The following is a 17,658-nucleotide window of genomic DNA, read 5'->3' as shown; positions in this document are numbered from 1 at the left end:
CTGGAAAGGATTCACCATTCTAGATGCCATTAATGATTCTCTGGCTAAAAAATTTAAGAACAAAAAATATATACTGTATTGCTAAAAAATGCTTTCTTGTTGCGATTCTTGGGAAGAGATCAAAATATCAATATGTACGGGAGTTTGGAAGAAGTTGATTCCATCACCATGAATGACTTTGAGGAGTTCAAGACGTCAGTGGAGGAAGTAACTTGCAGATGTGGTGGAAATAGCATGAGAACTAGAATTAGAAGTGGAGCCTGAAGATATGACTAACTTGCTATAATCTTATGATCGAGCTTGGATAGATGAGGAATTTCTTCCCTTTTGAAGAGAAGGGTCTTGCTTTATCACCCAGACTGGAGTGCAGTGGTGTAATCATGACTTACTGCAACCTTGACCTTTTGGACCCCAGCAATCCTCCTACCTCAACCTCCTGAGTATCTGGGGCTACAGGCACATACCACCATGCCTGGCTAATTTTTTTGTTTTTCTGTTTTTGTTTTTTTGTTTGTTTTGTTTTGTTTTTGGTGTTTGTTTGTTTGTGTCTCACTATGTTACCCAGGCTGGACTTGAACTCCTGGCCTCAAGTGATCCTCCCGCCTTGGCCTCCCAAAGTTTTGGGATTACAGGCGTGAACCACTGAGCCCAGTGAGGACTTTCTTGTTATGGATAAGCAAAGAAAGTGGTTTTTTGAGATGGAATCTACTGCTGGGAAGATGCTGTGAACATTGCTGAAATGACAACAAAGGATTTCAAAGGATTTAGAATATTCCATAAACTTAGTTGATAAAATACTGGCAGGATTTAAGAGGATTGACTCCCATTTTGAAAGAAGTTCTGTGAGTAAAATACCATCAAACAGCTTTGTGTGCTATAAGGAAATCTTTTGTGAAAAGAAGAGTCAACTCATGCAGCAAACTTTATTATTGACTTATTTTAAGAAATAAGCCTTCAGCAACCTCCACCCTGGTCAGTCAGCAGCCGTCAACATCAAGGCAAGATCTCTCTCTCTCTCTCTCTCTTTCTCTTTCTCTCTCTCTCCTTTTTTTTTTTTAAGACAGGGTCTCCCTCTGTCACCCAGGCTGGCGCTGCAGTGTATGATCTTAGCCCACTGCAACCTCCGCCTTCCAGGCTCAAGTGATTCTCCCACCTCAGCCTGCCAAGTAGCTGGGACTACAGGTGCATGCCACCACACCCAGCTAATTTTTGTATTTTTTGGTGGACACAGGGTTTCCCTATGTCACCCAGCTGGTTCTCAAGCTCTTGAACTTAAGCAGTCTGTCCACCTCGGCCTCCAGAAGTGCTGGGACCACAGGCTGTTGTTTCTAGCTTTTATCTTAGGTTCAGTGGAGTACACGCGCAGGTTTGTTATATGGGTAAATTGCATGTTGCGGGAGTTCGGTCTGTATCTTTCTTTTAAGGAAAACAATTAATAAAATCTAGAAATCTACTAGAGTTTTGGGAACAAAGATACATTTTTGCTACTGTCATTATGATTGAATTTTATAAGGCTAAAGTGACGTTAAAATTACTTTAAAAATTATATGAAAATAATGCAATTTATTTTTTTAAAGTTTTAAAAATAATATAAAATAAATAGTGAAGGACGTCATAGTTACCTAGGCAAGAGGTGGTTGTGGCTTGTGGTATCAGTGGAAATGGTAAGAAATAAATTCAGAATCTACTTTGCAGGTAGAACCTAGAGGAATTCTTGATGGATAGGTTATGATTAGAAATGAAATAAGATTTAAAATTGAATTCTTCAGCCCTGGTAGGCTCATTTTGACTGACCAGGAGCTCCTGTGGCAAGGAGCTGCCTTACTGAACAGTACAGACACAAAATATTCCCATCGCCACAGGAAATTGTTTTTGGACAGCATTGCTTTAGAGAAGGACTCATATCCTTCAACTGTGAAATTGTCTATTATTATTCATCTTTTTTTTGATAATTTTCTAGCAGTATTTTTCTCCATGTCTCACTTTCTGAAACTTCTTTTGATAAGATGTTGGGCCTCCTAGATTCTCCAAATCTTTATTTCCTGTCATACTTTGTTACCTTTGTACTTTTTCTTACTTTTAGGAAGATTTCCTTGATTTTATCTATAAGCACTTCTGTTGCATTTAATATTTGAGCCCTCAGGTTTTATCACAAGAGTTCTTAGTATTCTGAGCTTTTTCCTTTTTCGTGACATCTTGTTTTCCAAGTGCTGTGCCTTTTCTGAGAGCACCAATTAGAGGGGTGGTTGTTTTGTTTTCAATTTTTAATAAGAACTAAAACAATGTTCTAAAATATTTTTAAAATATCACTATTGTTTCTTTCTGGGTCTCCCTTTTTTCAACTTATTTATCTGGGACCATCTTTTATGCTGGAGACCTTCCCTAAAAGTCTGGTAATCCTTGATTATCTTTTTTTTATGAGACAGAGTTTTGCTCTGTCGCCCAGGCGGGAGTACAGTGGCACAATCTTGGCTCACTGCAACCTCAGCTCCCTGGGTTCAAGCAATTCTTTTGCCTCAACCTCCCAAGTAGCTGGGATTACAGTCACCTGCCACCACTCCCAGCTAATTCTTGTATTTTGAGTAGAGATCGGGTTTCACCATGTTGACCATGCTGGTCTCAAACTCCTGACCTCAGGTGATCTGCCCTCCTCGGCCTCCTAAAGTGCTGGGATTACAGGCGTGAGCCTCCGCGCCCGGCCACTTGATTATCTTTCACTAAAAAGCAACTTGGGAGTTTTGTGTATATCACAGGATATATTGCCTGGCAGGCCTTTCGCTGGGGACTTTTTAGTGCTTAAATCCATGTGGAGGACTTCGTTTTTCCTGGATTTTTGCTTGTCTGTCTCCTTACCTTTTTGTCTGTATTGTAGGTACCTGGCTGGCTGTGTCTGACTAGTTGTTATGGGGAGGAGTATAATATGAGTCCAGCTGTTTCCTGTATAGTCTTTCATTTACCCCCCAATTTTATCCCTTCATCTTCCTTTCATTTTATATTAGTTGGCATTTCTCAGGTGCAAGCCTCCGTGGAATTCTGCTAGGTGAATTGTTTCCCTTCTTGGGTGGTAGCTGTAATTTCATTCTTCTTCCACAGACACCATTCCTCCATCCAGCCTCCATGTATTCTGGAAATGTGTCCTCTATTGATGACCAGTCTCATGGTCTTGATTGTTGTATTATCTTTTATATTCATTTATTATTATTTTAGTGGAGTCTTGGGCCAATAGCCACCATTAACTGGGAATCATGCTTTTAAAAAATGATTTTATAGTTTATCAAGTGCTTTTCAATAGATTACATCACATGAACCCATAGATACGAACCCACAGATATTACTGTTGTAAACTACAGTTTATTCATCACGTTATCTGGCTTGTTAATAAATGGATGACTTTTAATCTTATAGTGATAGTCCTCTCCTTGCACCATCCTAGTTTTTTCTCTCTAGGGAACTGTACGTATCTAGCAAACTGTAGCATATTGCTTTAGGCAGAAAATAATTTGAGGGGGAGCTAAATTGAAATAAGTTAGTAGACCCTAAGTGTTCTTTTTTTTTTTTTTGAGACGGAGTCTCGCTCTGTCACCCAGGCTGGAGTGCTGTGGCCAGATCTCAGCTCACTGCAAGCTCCGCCTCCCGGGTTCACGCCATTCTCCTGCCTCAGCCTCCTGGGTAGCTGGGACTACAGGTGCCCGCCACCTTGCCCGGCTAGTTTTTTGTATTTTTTTAGTAGAGACGGGGTTTCACCGTGTTAGCCAGGATGATCTCGATCTCCTGACCTCGTGATCCGCCCGTCTTGGCCTCCCAAAGTGCTGGGATTACAGGCTTGAGCCACCGCGCCCGGCCAACCCTAAGTGTTCTATAATCAAGGATTTCTTCCTCAAATCTTGGGAAAATTAAATAGATTAGTTTTAAGTAAATGAAGAAAAAAATGCAGCTTATTAAATCTCGTAAGAGTGTTCATGACATGGAAAGATATCGATGATATTTCAGTGAAAAATTACCAGGCAGTGTGTAATGTCTCATTTTAAATTATATGTTTAAAGATGTAGCTAATATCCAGTTTTCCCACTTAGCTATGTTAAATTGATCACTATGTTTCAGTGATCAGATGATGTCATTCTCATCTATTGATTTTTAAATTTCCCAGCAACTTTTCAGATTTTAGCAGCTGTCGATGGTTATTGCTTAGATCTGTTGTTTCATTAGAGACGGCAAAATGATTATTTAAAACTTCCTTGAATTTCTTTTTTATTTATTTTTCTTTTATAAAGGAGAACTTTTCCTCATTGAATATTTAATTACTACCTAAAATATAGTCTATATAGAAAGGGCAGGATAAATGTTTAATCCTTGCCCCTTTATTAGTCAATTTTCAGAGTAATGAATTGAGGCCTTAGCAGGCCTCAGGATGATCATTGAGGCTTTTTTTTCCCCTTCTTTTTGCACTTTGAATATTATTATTTGATATCATTATGTATTTGAGTTTTTACTTTATTGTAGTCATTATACATTTTGACACCTTGTCCCCTATCTTTGACCAATGGAAGCTTCTTTATTAGAAATATTAGAAATGTTTTACATTGAGTGAAAATGGAAATACAGCCTGTCCTAATTTGTGTGATGCAGTTCAAGCCATGTCAGAGGGAAATTTATAGCTTATATTAGAATTTAAATTTATAGCTTGTATTAGAATTTAATAAAAGTTTATATTAGAAAAGAAGTAAGATCTCAGATCAGTAATCAAAACTTTTACCCCAAGAAATTAGAAAAAGAAAAGCAAAATAAATTCAAATCAAGAAGAGGGAAGGGAATTTCAAAGATGAGAACAGAATTACAATTCAAAACAGAAAAGCAATAAAGGAAAATCAGTAAAACCCAGTTAGTTTTTCAAAAAGATTAGTAAAATTGATAAACCTTTAGCAAGATTGACAAAGACAAAAAGAGGATGCAAACTACCTGTATTAGGAAGGATACTGGGTCACTACAGACCCAGTAGACATTGAAAGGATGGTAATAAGGGAGCACTACAAACAACTCTGTGCACATACATTCAGCAACGTATATAAAATGAACCACTTCCTTAAAACCTCCCCAAAGATGAAATAGACGGCATATGGATAGTCTTGTAACTGTTAAAGAAATTGAATTTGTAATTAAAACCTTCCAAAAAAGACATCTCTAGGCCCAAATGGTTTTAGCATGGAATTCCTCCAAAAATATGAAGAAGAAAACCACCAACTTACACAATCTTTTCCAGAGAATAGAACACTTCTCTATTTATTGTGTATGGCCAGCATTATTCTGATACCAAAACTAGATAAAGGCAGTACAAAAGAAGAAAACCACAGATCCACTTCCGTGAATATCAATGTAAGCATCCTCAGCAAGACATTAGCCATTTGAATTTAGCAATATATGAAAAGAATAATGTACTATGACCATGGGGGGCTTGTCTCTAGAATGCAAGTCTGGTGTGGCATTTGAAAATAAATTAACGTAATACACCATACTAACAATCTAAAGAGAAAAATCACACAATCATATCAGTAGACATAGGAGAGAAACCACATGCATTTGACAGAATGCACTGTCCACTGATGATGAAACTCTTGGTAAACTAGAAATGGAAAGGAACTTCTTCACCCTGTTAAAGGGCATCTATAACAATCCTGCAGCTACCATCATACTAATAGTGAGAGATTTAATGCTTCTAAGATTAGGAATAAAGCAAGACATTTGCTCTCAACATTCCTCTTCAACACTGTGCTGAAAGACTTAGCCAGCGCAATAAGGCAAGAAAATAAATGGCATTAGGGATTGGGAAGGAAGAAATGAAGCTGTCTCCATTCACAGATGACATGGTTGTCAGTATAGAAAAAGTCCAAAGAATCTCCCAATTCCTTGGGAGATTCCTGTAACTAATGTGAATTTAGCAAGGTCACAAGATACAAGGTCAACACACAAAAATCAATCAATCTATCTGTCTCTCTCTCCATATATATATATTTTATATATTCTCCAATATATCTAATTTGAAAAGCATTAAAAAATTTTCCAGTTTCGATTTTGCTTTTCTGACATTTAAAAATTGATCATATTCATAACATAATTTGAAATTGAATTTCATATTTTATCTACACATTTATCTCTGTCAATAGCTATAGATAAGTTATACGATACTTCACTGGAGCCTGCTGTGCATGTCAACTGAGTGATTACTTTGGATTTCAGTTTGGAAGATACAAATGATACACATTTTCTATAAAGTTTAATTGAATATTGTCTCTTATATCAGCCTTCCATTTCTTTCTGAGTTTTAGTTTTCTTCCTTTAAGCTTTCTGGTTCATACGTCTATTCATTGTAAAAAGGTTTTTGTTTATACTACTGGTTTGTGTATGTTCCTAATTTAATGAAAAGGGGCTTATAAAGTTAACGCGTGAAATTCACGAGAGTATATTGAGTGTTCTGTGTCACCAGGAGACTTGGTTATCATAACCTGCTCTTTCTGAGCCCATATCCAACGTTAGTTTTGTACTTTGGTATTCATATATGAAAACTTTAGAAGTTAATCCTCCGAAGATTGTGACTAAACACTCAGGGGATAGTCATAAAAAGAAATACTACGTTTCAATTTTAAGAGCTAATTGTCTTCATTGCAAACCTCAATTAAAAAAAAAAAAAAAAGACGCACTGCACAGCCATTGTGGTCCAGGGTTGTCAGGCATAGAGCACACTGTGCAGTTTAGAAAATCCAGAGTTGTCAGGCATAGAGCACACTGTGCAGTTTGGAAAATCCAGGGTTGTCAGGCATAGAGCACACTGTGCAGTTTGGAACGGTTCCTTATTCCACTCACTGCCGTAATTTCATGCCTTAGACAAAGAAATTTCAAATGTGCCGATTACATTCCTAGTCGACACTAAATTAATTTGGATGGTTAATATTCTAGAAAACCAAATCAAATTCATAATGATTTGACCATTGAAAACAATTGCCTTTAAAGCAGAGTAAAATTAAACATGAATTGAGATACTATGCTTAGAAACAGATCTATAAAATTATATGAAAAAAATTAATTAGATGGCAGTACTACCTCTTGCCTTCCTCCATTCAATAGCTAAGACTTTGGAAATGGAGGCACTCAAAACTTAATAGTGAGAGAAGTGTTCTCCTCCCCACTTTCCTGCCTCTCTGCACAAGGGCAGCCAGTCCAGACCCATTTTCTTCCCTAGTTTATATCCTAGTGGTTCCATCTACTTTGACTTAATATTCTCAGTGCTTACCCCCACAATTTTCACATTTAATTGGCTTGATAATGTCTGCTTGTGCTATTTTATATTTCCAGAAGCCATCCTGTTATTGCTGTGCCAGTTCATCTCTCTGCCTTCTTTTTAATCCAACCTCCAGTTCCTGATTTTCAATTATTGCTAACAACAGTGGTGAAAGTACAATTTCTGAGAGTCATAATTGACCGCAGACTGAACAGCAAATTTATTATTTGCTATCCAAAAAAGAAAAGAGGAAAAAGAAAGGGGCAATAAAACACCAATCCCATTCTGTCATTTGAGACTGAACATGGAATCTTATCTTTATGTATTACATTAAAATAATTATATAGCAATGAACCCTTCCTGTGTGCCAAGAACTGTTGTAAATGCTATGCATCCTTATTTAATTCTCCCAACAGTCCCAAGATGTGGGGACTGTGGGTAATTCATGTTACAAAGAAGTTAAATCAATTGCCCAAGGTGACACTGCCAATAAAAGTCGGAGTCTAAAGTCTAACACAGACAGTCTGGCTTTAGATGGAGACTGGTACCTAACCACTGCTGTACACTGCCTTGCCGTTAGAATTGACTCTGAATATTGATCACAAGAATCTGGCAAGAACAAATTGAACAGCACTTGGGTAACTATAAAAAAATTTTGACGTGGCAGCCACATAGATCTTGTTGGAAGGGTTAAAGGAATTTGCACAAGGAAGGGTTAAAGGAATTTGGCTTGTGCAAATACAGGGAGTTTAGGGAAGAGAAAATATACTGAATAAGTTAATTGGGTTTCAAACATATAAAATATTTTTTTGAATAAATGAATGAGTATTCTGTGTCATTTGAAGTTTGACTAAAAGAAATGCAGTGGAGTCTAGTCAAGAGTACTTATGTTGGACAGGAGGAATCACATCTTGCCATCAGGTCTAAAGAAAAACAAATTGTGATGTTATAAAGGAAGGACCCAAGAGATAAGTCCAGAATAGACGACTCTGCTCAAGAGGGCCATGACTCAATCGACTATACTTTACCCATTTAATTTTGATCGGATTTGCGCCTTCATGCTTTTTCTTAATCTACTATTATCTAAAATGTCAATAGAATTTTAGAACTGCAAATAACTGCTTCAGTTCCCATATTCTACAGATAAGAAAACAGAATCAGAAATCAGACACGTATTGTCAGGACTATGCAGTGAGGAACAGAACTGAGTTTTGAGCCCAGGTCTTCTGACACCATGTCCAGAGAGCCTAGCCTGCCCCGTCCCCCACCCTTTTTCTTACTGGTGGGAGTAGGGTGGAGGGAGGGTTTCACAGTCACAGAATATTCTTGAGAATTTTTACTTTATATAGTGAGATTGCTATGGAGTGAAAAGAGAAAGGACTATGGCACAAGGTGCACTGATTTATGAAATGTTATTTTTCTTTGTGTAGTATGAGCCCAGAGGACCTGGTCGGCCCTTGTACCAAAGAAGAATCTCATCTAGCTCAGTTCAACCTTGTTCTGAAGAAGTAAGCACTCCTCAAGACAGTCTGGCTCAGTGTAAAGAGCTTCAGGACCACAGTAATCAATCTTCTTTCAACTTTTCATCCCCGGAGTCCTGGGTAAACACCACCTCATCTACTCCTTATCAGAACATTCCGTGCAATGGATCCAGCAGGACAGCTCAGCCCAGAGAGTTGATAGGTAAGACAGAGTTGGTGGCTAAAACTAATCCCTACTCCTCAGCTCCCGGATATCTGTGGAATTTTTGTTTTTTTTTTCCTTCAGGGCTGAGTGGGGCAAGTGGGAGTTGGTTAGATGAATATGGTTTCAAGGATTTGTTGTCAGTAAAGTGTTGACAATTTGCTATATAATAGAGTCTGGCCACGAGAGAGACCAGTAAAGTCGAACATTTTGAGATTTAGGAATCCTATGTTTATTCCTTTATTCTGATAAACTGTAGAACTTCATGGCTAAAGAACAAAAAGGGCATAGAAAGAGATTGGAATGGATAAGACACTCTAAACTTGTACTGTCTGATGGAAAATCTAGAGTCTTCCTCTTTAGCCTTAAAGATGAATGCACTTTGATCTTTCCTCTGTTCTCTTTTTTATATTGAATATAAAGAAACTAATTATATTGCTTGAATTCTCTAATTCCTTCTCTTTGTATGCTGTAGACGTTGATCTTTGTGAACAAGTGTGAGATCTTTGTGTGGTGAATTTTTGCCCAGTAGCATCAATTTTTTATTTGAAACAAATTTTGTTCATCTTTAGAATGTGAATCTATTGTTTCCATAACTGGCCCATTTTTGAGTATGTGCCATGCAAGCATATTTTTAGAACAATAGACGTGGTAGAGAAAAAAAAAAATTTAAAAGCTTTTGCTTTTATTTCCTGGCAAAAGACGTTGTCATTTTAATCTTTAAACATTTGTTAGTACCTGTTAGGAGTAAACTGCTGTATTTTGCCTCGGGTTGCTTTGTCTTTTGTTGTTGTTGTTGTTTTTGAGATAGGGTCTCACTCTGTCGCCCAGGCTGGAGTGCAGTAGTGCAATCTCGGCTCACTACAACCTCCACACCCCAGGCTCAAACGATCCTCCTGCCTCAGCCTCCCAAGTAGCTGAGACTATAGGCATGTGCCACTATGCCTGGCTAATTTTTGTGTCTATTTTTGTAGAAATGGGGTTTCGCTGTGTTTCCCAGACTGGTCTCAAACTCCTGAACTCAAGCGATCTGCCCACCTCGGCCTCCCAAAGTGCTGGGATTACAGGCATGAGCCACCGCGCCTGGGTGCTTTGTCCCTTTTTTGTTTGTTTGTGAGACGGAGTCTCACTCTGTCACCCTGGCTGGAGTGCAGTGGTGCATTCTCAGCTCACTGCAACCTCCGCCATTTGGGCTCAAGCGATTCTTCTGGCTCAGTCTCCTGAGTAGCTGAGATTATAGGCATCTGTCACCATGCCCAGCTAATTTTTGTATTTTTAGTAGAGGCGTGACTTCACCATGTTGGCCAGGCTGACCTCAAGTGATCCACCTGCCTTGGCCTCCCGAAGTTCTGGGATTACAGGTGTAGCCTGCTTTGTCACTTTCAAAGCATAAATAGTATAAATACACTGGTATAAATACACTCATGTTATATTTGAATTTCCTGGCAAACATCTACATTACAAATCAGTGATGATAATTTGTTACTTTTTTGGTTGTTTTATGATAATTTTTTTAAAGATAACATCATTTCTCTTCTTCTTTTTCTTTCTTTTTTTTTTAACCTAAGTTTTAGGATAGCTTTTGGCCAAAATTAATAAAAAGCTGACCCAAGCTGATAAGGTAGAAAGTTCCTGAGCAAATGCTCATGTCATTTATGGTATCATTTCTGCAAATATGAAGTCATTATTTTCTTCATTGCTTGGAGACGTACTGTGGTATTTTTAAATTGAAAGTATCACTTAGTTAAGCATTAAAAAATTAATTCAAATCATGAGTGTCCTGAAGCACAACTTCTTGTTTATCAATTTTTTATTTTTAGAGAATTGTAGTAGTGGTATCAGACATAAAATAATTACATGAGAGACTTCTTACTGAAGTTAGAAATTTATTTCTTGAGCTTGAAGAAAACTGTTTCTATTATATTGGTTTGAAATTTTAAAAAGATCATTGTGTTTGATATGGATATCAGTTTACAATTAAACTGTAAGCCTAAAATAGAAACCCCATCTTTGGCCTTTTTAAACTTTGAATTTCCCATTTTAACACTGAATACACTTTAGGCTCTTAGTAAATGCTTGTGAAGAAAGGAGATAATGAAACTAGATTCTTTGCAATTAAGGGGGTGACCCAATTGCACTGCACAGGATGGGGAGTCGCTCCTCCAACACAGGTATGTTTGGTTTCTGTTCACTTACCTGGTGACAAGACATATTTTAGCAGACATTTTCTTTTAATGCATGGGATGAAAATTTTAGAGTAGAGATGTGTTTTTTGTTTTGTTTTGTTTTTGAGATGGAGTCTTGCTCTTGACACCCAGGCTGGAGTGCAATGGCACCATCTCGGCTCACTGCAGCCTCTGCCTCCTGGGTTCAAGCACTTCTCCTGCCTCAGCCTCCCGAGTAGCTGGGATTACAGGCGCCCGCCTAATTTTTATATTTTTAGTAGAGACTGGGTTTCACCATGTTGGCCAGGCTGGTCTAGAACTCCTGACTTCGTGATCTGTCTGCCTCAGCCTCCCAAAGTGCTGGGATTACAGGCGTGAGCCACCGTGCCCAGCTGAGATGTGTATTTTGAAAAATATTTGTTGTAAGACTAGTGAAATTCATAGTTTCAGAGAATGGTTTCTCTTATTGGGAATATATACATAATTAATTAGTAGCGATCTTATATTCATGGTTAGACAAGGATGTAGGCATTAGGTTAAACTGCTTCTAAAATATTATTTTCTAAATATTTATTTAATTGAAAAAAATTTAAAACTAGGCTGGACATGGTGGCTCACACTTGTAATCCCAGCACTTTGGGAGGCCAAGGCAAGTGGAACACCTGAGGTCAGGAGTTCAAGACCAGCTTGGCCAACATGGTGAAACCCCATCTCTGCTAAAAATACAAAAATTAGCCAGTCATGGTGATGCGTGCCTGTAATCCCAGCTACTTGGGGGCTGAGGCAGGAGAATCACTTGAACACAGGAGGCGGTGGTTGCAGTGAGCCGAGATCACACCACTGCCCTGCAGCCTGGGCAACAGAGCAAGACTCCGTCTCAAAAAAGACAAAACAAACCAAAAAAAAACAGTTAAAACTAATTACATTGCTATGAAACAGAGAACATTGTTAAGTAAGCCTTAATAAAGTAAATAAAAATAGTAAGTTCTTGAACAACCAAAGCCATGTTTATTTTATATATTATTTTAGACAGCAAAGAACATTTTTATATTGAAATATTTGTTAAATTGTTCTTGGAAGCAATTGTTTTATTCACAAAATCAGTGACATTTAGAGGGAAAAGTGATAAATATACTAGAAAGATGTTAAAGGCTTTAAAATCATTTTGAACAATATTATGAATTTTTAAAAATTTAAAATAGTACTATAAAATTAGCATATTGAATAAATAAAATACTCAAGCTAAAACGTGAAATATTTTCACCTTAACCTCTGAATTCTAGTTTTATGTTATATTGGACAGCTGTATTGCTGATGTTAACATGCTTTTGAAACTTTGTCATATTGAGTGTAAAGTAGCTTCCATCAGGTGTCACTAGTGTGTTTTAGAGGAAATGAACCATTGTAGTTTGGGTTTTAAAAAGAAATATTAGTGGGATGTCTTGTGGTTTCAGTTTTTTTACTTATTTTGAACTCTGAAGGATAGAGCTACCTCACTAAATGTATGAAGATCAAATATCTGAGGTCATTCTATTTGATGATTGTCTTAAGCTACATCTGATTGCAAGAAACAGAAACCAACCCAAAGTAGCTCAGGTAAAAACGGTTTTACTGGAAATAAGATCCAGGGAGTCCAGCTGGGTTGATGAAGGGAGCTGGATAGTTTTCTGGTCACTGTGTTTAAACCATGGAAGGTGCATAGCACAAAGTGCCTGGCCCATGGTAAATAGCCACTCCATGTGATGGTCTCAGCATCTCCCTCCAGGCCTATGGCTTCCTCTGTGTACCTGTTTGTTTGTCCTGCTTTTCTGTGAATTGGTCTTCTGATCACTGTACTCTTCTGTGTATTTCAAGTAATCTAGCTAAAGGTCTCACTTTACCTCTCTGTCTGCACCCACACCCCACCCCACCCCAAGCCGCCGCCCCCACCTCACATACACATACTGAAATTTCTGGGAAAAGAAATCCAGCCCAATATGAATCAAGTATGTTCCAGTGGGACACTTTCTTCCTGATATGAACACAAGGAAGGAAGAGACAGTCTCTGGCCCGCTAACCACAGGGCCATCAAGAAGCAGAGTGCCATACTCACAGAGCTCAGTGAGAAAGATGGCATGGTCCTCTCCCTCAAGGAGCTATCTAGTTTGGGAAATAAGATTAACATACATAAAGCATAACAATCAATATTAAATGGCATAAAACTAAGTGTTAAATGTGCAGTATAGACACTGTACCCTTAAAAGATGGTGGAGTAGTTGGGAGAAAACTTTGTACAAGAGGAACTAACTCACCTCTCTGTTATCGCCCTCTCTCATCTAATATTAACCTTTTACTGCATTCAGAGGAGACTAATGAGGAAATGCTTCCCATTTTTGTCCTTTTCTACCTGTATCAGTTAGGGTAAAGGCTAAGCCGTTGTCCCAAAGAGACCCCAAAGTACAGTGCCTTAAATAAGATAGAAACTTATTTTTCTTTCACCTAATTGGCTGGTTCACACTATCTGAGTAGCTTTGCTTCACAAAGTCATTGAAGGGCCCAAGGTCCTTCTACTGTGTCCCACTGTCCTCTAAAGGCTTGTCTTTGCGTAGTCAAAGCTAGGTTTCTGCCATGAAAGTGTTTCAAGACAAGTGGCTTATCTTCAAGCTAACGATGACACAGAAATTGCATGCACACTTTTGCTCGTATCTAATTAAGCCAAATTTAGTTACTTGGCCATACTCAGCTGCAAGGGAAGCTGGGAAATGTAGTCACTAGCTGAGCAACCACGTGTCCAATTTAAGCTTAGTGTAGTGGGTGAGGTTTCTGTACCTAAAAGGAAGCAGGGAAAGCACGGAAACCAAGAGATTGTTACTATGCCTTCCTAGTCTTTCCCCACCTATTTAAATCCTTCAGGACTCATCCCCGGTTTCATCTTCTCTGTGTAGATTCCCTCCTGGCTCTCCCAGAACTCCCTTAGGACCTATCAGCATTCGTTGTTCCACTTCTATTGTTATTTAGCCTTGCCATGGGTTTCTATCTTATTTCCACAATAAAATGATAAGTTTATGAAGGGCTGCTCTAACCAACTGTATACTTTCATGGGTATAGCACAGCAGTGAATACATAGTAAGTGCTCAATAAATATTTATTGATTGAGATGGCAGTTTAAGGTTTTGGATGGGTAAATGGGCAAATTCCAGATATGAGAAGCAACCTATGAGAAAGCAGGAAAAGCACAGTGAGCATGGCTCACCTGACTGTTTAATTAAATGGAAGGTCTATGAGAATATCCAGAATTTATTTGAAAAGACGTAGAGGTGGAAAATAAGGAAGACTTCAAAGAGCAGAGAACGCAATTTATTATAGGGTCACAAAAAACTTAAACAATACTGACACAGGAGTAGAAACATGGTTCAGTGGAACAGGAAGACTAGAAAGCCCAGATACAGATTTTAATGCACAAAAGAATTTAGTAATAATGGAAGTATGACCAGCATAGAAGGGATGGATTATTCAATAAATGATTATTTAATTATCTAACTATTCAAGGGAAAAATAAATGAACAGTTATATCTTTACCTTATGCCACATAACAAAATAAATTGCAGATAGATTATAAAATTTTAATTTAAAACAGGAAATGCTTAAAGATTCACAAAAAGATGTAAATATTTACCTGACTTCGCATAGGAACTAGTTCATGGATTTGCTTAGTAAAATCTAAAACATTTGTTGACAAAGTGGAAGCATTATAAATAACATTAAAAGGGAAATCACGAAACAAGTAAAAATATTTGCAACATATGACAAAAGAATAGTATTCTTCATATGTAAAAAGTGCCTACAAAATAATAGGAAAAAACAATAGAATAGTGTGTCCAATAGAATAATGGACAAAGGTAGCCTGCACAATAGGTAATAAACAGGGAAAAACTGTTCCTACACACCAACTATCAAGGAAATGCAAATTGTAACCACAAGATAATTATTTACTTAATAAAATAGGCTAAGGCTTTAATCAGTCATAATGCCAGTGTTGTGATTGGGTATGGCAATGGACAGACATGACTGGCTGAGCACACATGGGCAGCATCTTCCTGCAGAGCGGTTTGGCCATAGTTGTTAGAAGCTTTGTACTCCTAGGGATTTATCCTGAGGAAATAGCCATGAATATTTAGAAATATTTACCTGGGACATCACAGTCCAGAGAAGAGAAAAATTGGCGATAATGAAAATTTCTAAAAATGAGACATTACCTAAGTAAGTTATGAAATACTCTAAATCAAGTACTTAGGGAAAAATAAAACAACAACTTAAGGCCTATCTCGGTATTCAGAAGTATGAATGACTTACTTTTTTCTTTGAACTTTTCTGAAATTTTCAAATTGTCCTCAGTGAATTTGTATTTATAATCCAGTAAAATGTTATATAAAGTTTTAAAAGATTGAAAAGAAAAGCATTTATTTGAAAGCAAGCTATGGTTTAGTGAGCAATAAAATTGGTTAGGAAGGATGGAGTAAAATTTTAAGGAACCTTGAAAGTCAGGCAGATTATAGGAAATGTGAAGTCATTTACAGTCCCCCCCCACACACCTTATTCCATGTTACTCAGTATGTAATACAAGGAAGGGTAGCATTGTAAACAAATGGAATCTCATGGCATTGTTACTTAGCTCAGTAATAAAAGCTGTTTTGACCAGGAGTCTGGATGTGCAGCTCCTTTTTATTTAAGAGAGAGCATGTGCCTGTTTACAAACTATGAGCAGTTATTAGAATAAATATCAAAGTGTACAGTTACACAAACTACTTTATTTTTCAGCAAGCCTTCAGATTTGAACTTTAGTTTTTATATGTTAGCTATTCCACTTCTTATGGCTGTTTTATGTGTCTATAAGATAGAGACATTTGGTTGGATGTGTTGTGATTTCAGCATTCTGTGGCAGAAGGTGTCTGTCCTAGAGGCTATGCTGTCCCCGCGTTCCTGGAGATGAGAGCCAGTTCTGACACACTGAGTGAATGAGGCACATGAACATTGCTGGGCTCATCCTTAAATCATTGTCACTGTTCTCTGCTTTTAGCGCCACCCAAGACTGTCAAACCCCCTGAGGATCAACTGAAGTCGGAGAACCTTGAGGTGTCCAGTTCCTTCAACTACAGTGTGCTGCAGCATCTCGGCCAGTTTCCACCCCTTATGCCCAACAAGCAAATCGCGGAGTCGGCCAATAGCAGTAGCCCCCAGAGCTCTGTGGGGGGCAAGCCTGCCATGTCCTATGCCAGCGCTCTGCGGGCCCCTCCAAAGCCCAGGCCCCCTCCTGAGCAGGCCAAGAAGAGTAGCGACCCTCTGTCTCTCTTCCAGGAACTGAGCCTGGGAAGCTCATCTGGCAGCAATGGCTTTTACTCATATTTTAAATAATCACTTTTTTTTCCCCTCAAGGGAGAATGTTTTAATTTCTGTTTGTATCAGTAGAATTAAGGTAGTTGGACTTCATCTATAGATGCACAGTTCCCTTTGTTTTAATATTAAATATGTTCTCACTTAATTGCTTTGCTGCTAGACTTGCAACTAATTTTTTTAAGTATATTCCATTATTTTGCATTTTTGATGTGTCAAAACTTTGACAGCTTTTATGTAGAATAAAAAAATTTTAAAATTTGTGTATTGTTACATATGTTTGCATCAAGCTAGCAGCCAAGAGGTTAATTGTGCAACTATTAAAAAAAAAAAAAAAGAAAAAAAAGTTTGTCTAAAATGTATTTAAAAAGAAAAAAAAATTGTAAGTAGCATTTACATTTATTCAATAATATTACCATATGCTGGGTTTCTGTACCAGAAATGGCCAGTTGATGTACAAATGTATGTTATTTTTGCTTAAATTCATTTAAATTTTTTTTAAAATAAAGGGGCAGCATCTTCTAAGTACTTTATCAGCTTTTTTTTTTTTTTTTTTTTTTTGGTGACACGATGCTGCGTTCTAGAACTTTTATAGTTTTAGACTATGTATGATGTGTTGTTGTAATCTCCATCCACCATAGGATAGAGTTAAAGGCATTCTTTGCAGGCATATTTTGTATGCCATTGTTTTTTGAAATGTGAAAAAAACGTTGGCATACTTAGTTATTTTTTGGACAAGCTACACTTCAAGCTTGTTTTTAATGTTAATTTGATAGTGTGTGTTTTTTTTTTTTAAACAAATCAAGAAGCTGAAAAATTTTTAGGATTGTTGGTGCTTAGTAGACTTGATAACTATTTTAAAAATGCGTGAATTTAGTACAATTCTTTTTTTCTCACTATGCATGTGTAAATGTTTGTAACCTGGCTTCCCTCTTCTCCAGTGGTATAAAGAATTGTGCCGCTTTAAGGTTTGGGTTTTTTTCCCTCCAGTAAAAATTTTGGTACCTTATTTGATGTTTACATTAAAATGTGACATTATATGTGGCAATTCAAATATTTTGCTAGCTGTCTTGTTTGAGGAAGACCATTAAAGAAGAAATATTATGTTTGTCAAAAATGTATCAAAATTCATCAGAATCTGGGGCAGAAAACTACCCTTGTTTTTCATGT

At 37.5% G+C, this 17,658-nt stretch overlaps 1 protein-coding gene across 1 annotated transcript in view; it reads left to right on the top strand.

Moving 5' to 3' along the window:
- The window catches only part of HELZ (helicase with zinc finger), a 172,135-nt gene extending 155,326 nt beyond the window's left edge, over nt 1–16,809 (top strand). The window contains exons 31-32 of the mRNA XM_011930768.1: nt 8,701–8,953; nt 16,175–16,809. Of these exons, the coding sequence (XP_011786158.1) occupies nt 8,701–8,953; nt 16,175–16,509 (588 nt within the window). The 3' untranslated portion in view covers nt 16,510–16,809. The remainder of the gene's footprint in view (nt 1–8,700; nt 8,954–16,174) is intronic.
- The last annotated feature ends 849 nt before the right edge of the window (nt 16,810–17,658 follow it).

Source organism: Colobus angolensis, unplaced genomic scaffold (assembly GCF_000951035.1).
Source record: "Colobus angolensis palliatus isolate OR3802 unplaced genomic scaffold, Cang.pa_1.0 Scaffold1, whole genome shotgun sequence".
Classification (NCBI taxonomy): domain Eukaryota; kingdom Metazoa; phylum Chordata; class Mammalia; order Primates; family Cercopithecidae; genus Colobus; species Colobus angolensis.
Note: the sequence above shows the minus strand (reverse complement) of the source record. Positions and strands in the feature narration are given on the sequence as shown.